Raw genomic sequence first — 2,483 nt, 5'->3', positions numbered from 1 at the left:
CAATCACACACATACTTGAAATAACTATGTACATAAATTTATAGAAATAAGTAATTATAAAGTGATGAAATGGTGAAATGCAATAAGAATGCTCTATTTTTGCTTTGACCCAGCTGCAGCCATCACAGGGTTAAAGTTTTCTGGTCAAGTTTGGTATCAATCAATTTGTCTTCTTATTGGCTAAACAGGTAGCCCGGTTTCAAAACATCTAGTTTTAACTGGAAGGAATAGTTGTCAATCTTTCCCACGTTGGTCCCATCCTTGAACTCTGTGACATGATTGGCTTCTATTAGGGCCATCTTGGGTTACACTAGACTGATTGGCTGACACGACCTGTCAATCGAATCCTTAGACGTCAGAGAATCTATGCTCCGTTACACTGTGGCAGACACCGGGGAGAAGAGAGAAGCGATCGAAACCCAAAAATGATGAACTGTTTAGCTTTCTCTCCGTTGAAACTCGGCCAGAAACTACAAGATTGTGAGCTGACCAGCTCGTTTTGGATAAAATGGCTTGGATATTCTAATTCCTTGGATTTTTGGCGATGTAGGAAAAAAAGTTTTTGGCGATCTTTCACCACTGTGAATAAAGACAAGAGCAAAAAAGTAGTGATGGCCAAACGAAGCTTCATGAACCAGTGTCTTTATTTTCTGAGCCCACTAGACGGCGCTCTTGATTTTAAGAGAAAGACCTAGCATTGCAATTCACTGTGTTCTCAACCAATTTGGAACAAGAGCGCCATCTAGTGGCTCAGAAAATAAAGACACTGGTTCATGAAGCTTCGTTTGGCCATCACTACAAAAAAGGTATGGATGCACGCTCCACTTTAGACACTAGCGGCGCAGAATTTTTCTGTTTACCTTTATTTACTTTAATGTTGAAACACACCAGAACAGCCCCAGCAGTATTCCTGACATGAAAATGTCTCACAGATCTAGAAAACCAGTGTATCAAAACCTCAGATGTGCAGTGTCAAATGTATGTACCAGCCTGAAGCTACTACATTGCCAATGAATGGGAGGACTTACTTTAAGAACTCCAGTCAAAACTGCAAACTTTTACTGACTTTAATATTACAGCAGCACAATCACTTTTAAACCATAAGGCACACTCCCCCCCAAAAATAATGTTGAATGCAATCCTTTCTTTTCTCGAAGCATGAGAGTAAAAGTCATAGAATTGGGAACATCACAAATGCTTTTTCGTTCTTTGCGATTGTGAAAGGTCGCCATGACGATTCACTGCATAAAAAAACGGCAGTTTGGTTGTGTTTTTCTGACTGAATGATAGATAATGGCTTAGTTCTTTTAGTACAGCTTTTATGAATTTTTTTTATAGAATTTAGAGTAAATTATATCAACATAAAATTGTCAAATACTTTTTTACCTAAATAAAAGATAACATTTTTTGGTTGTTCCTCCAAAATCCCATTAAAAAACACTGTGTAGCTTTACCAGACAGTGAAACGGAGCAGTGAATGAAGCGGAACACTGGCACAATGCACTTTAGACAGACTCAACTCTTCACCTGGATACATTTTATCTTCTTGTCCACTCGTGCGTCTGTCTGGTCTTGCTGGTCTTTTATCCCCACCTCTCCACCCGCTGCAGAGGCATCGGGTCCTGTCTCCCTGGGAGCTGGGGGTGACATCCTCCCTCCCTGGTCTTTCTGGTTCCGCTCTGGTTCCTGCTGTTGGTGCAGAGGTCCAGGTCTCTCCAAGCACCACTGCTCCTCCTACAGATGACGGACAGCAGTGAAGACAAAACCAACAAGAACATTTGGGATTTGCTACTTTTAATACACAGATAAGCTGGGGTATTGTGCAAGTTAACATGCAGCCCAGTCTCCCTGAGGAACTCTCCTCAAACTGGAGTGGGAAGCTCTTTATGTGAGTCACTGTCTCCTTGCTTAAAAACATATTCATATTTAACAGTCTATCCTTTGATAAATGGATATGCTGAAAATGGTTGTCATCTTTTTTTCAGACTTCATCTCCAATAATACACAGATGATGTATGAATCCAACAGTATGTAATGAAAGAGAAACTAGACTTAAACAAACAGCTTTCTTTACCAACTCTGTTGTGTGAAGGTGTTGCTAAGTTTACATATCCCCTTGATTTGTATACAGTAAACATATGTACATGTACACACATGTTCTCTTTTTAAGCTGTGGTGTATTTGTGTGTGGGCACGTGTGTATGCGTGTGAGCTTGAGGCAAAATGAAATGAAGCAACACTCAGCAGACATCGCCCAGGGCTAACTTAACATAGACGCACACACACACACACACACACACACACACACACACACACACACACACGCCTAACCGGTGGCTTGATGATGGGTTTCACATCCATTTCGTCAACTGGAAGCTACCACCCACCAGCACACACACAAGCAGGAGGTTATGTTATGTAATTTAAGCAACTGCAGTGTACTAAATGACGTGTGTGTGTGTGTGTGTGTGTGTGTGTGTGTG

The 2,483-nt window shown here is 41.1% G+C and overlaps 1 protein-coding gene across 1 annotated transcript in view; it reads right to left on the bottom strand.

The window, feature by feature from the left end:
• LOC116681551 (WD repeat-containing protein 49) overlaps positions 1–2,483 on the bottom strand; it is a 31,510-nt gene that overhangs the window by 385 nt on the left and 28,642 nt on the right. Inside the window, exon 18 of the mRNA XM_032509642.1 lies at positions 1–1,734. This exon is cut by the window's left edge and continues 385 nt beyond it. Within this exon, the coding sequence (XP_032365533.1) occupies positions 1,516–1,734 (219 nt within the window). The 3' untranslated portion in view covers positions 1–1,515. The remainder of the gene's footprint in view (positions 1,735–2,483) is intronic.

This window comes from Etheostoma spectabile, chromosome 3 (genome assembly GCF_008692095.1).
Source record: "Etheostoma spectabile isolate EspeVRDwgs_2016 chromosome 3, UIUC_Espe_1.0, whole genome shotgun sequence".
Taxonomy (NCBI): Eukaryota; Metazoa; Chordata; class Actinopteri; order Perciformes; family Percidae; genus Etheostoma; species Etheostoma spectabile.
This window is presented reverse-complemented; position numbering and strand designations above follow the sequence as displayed.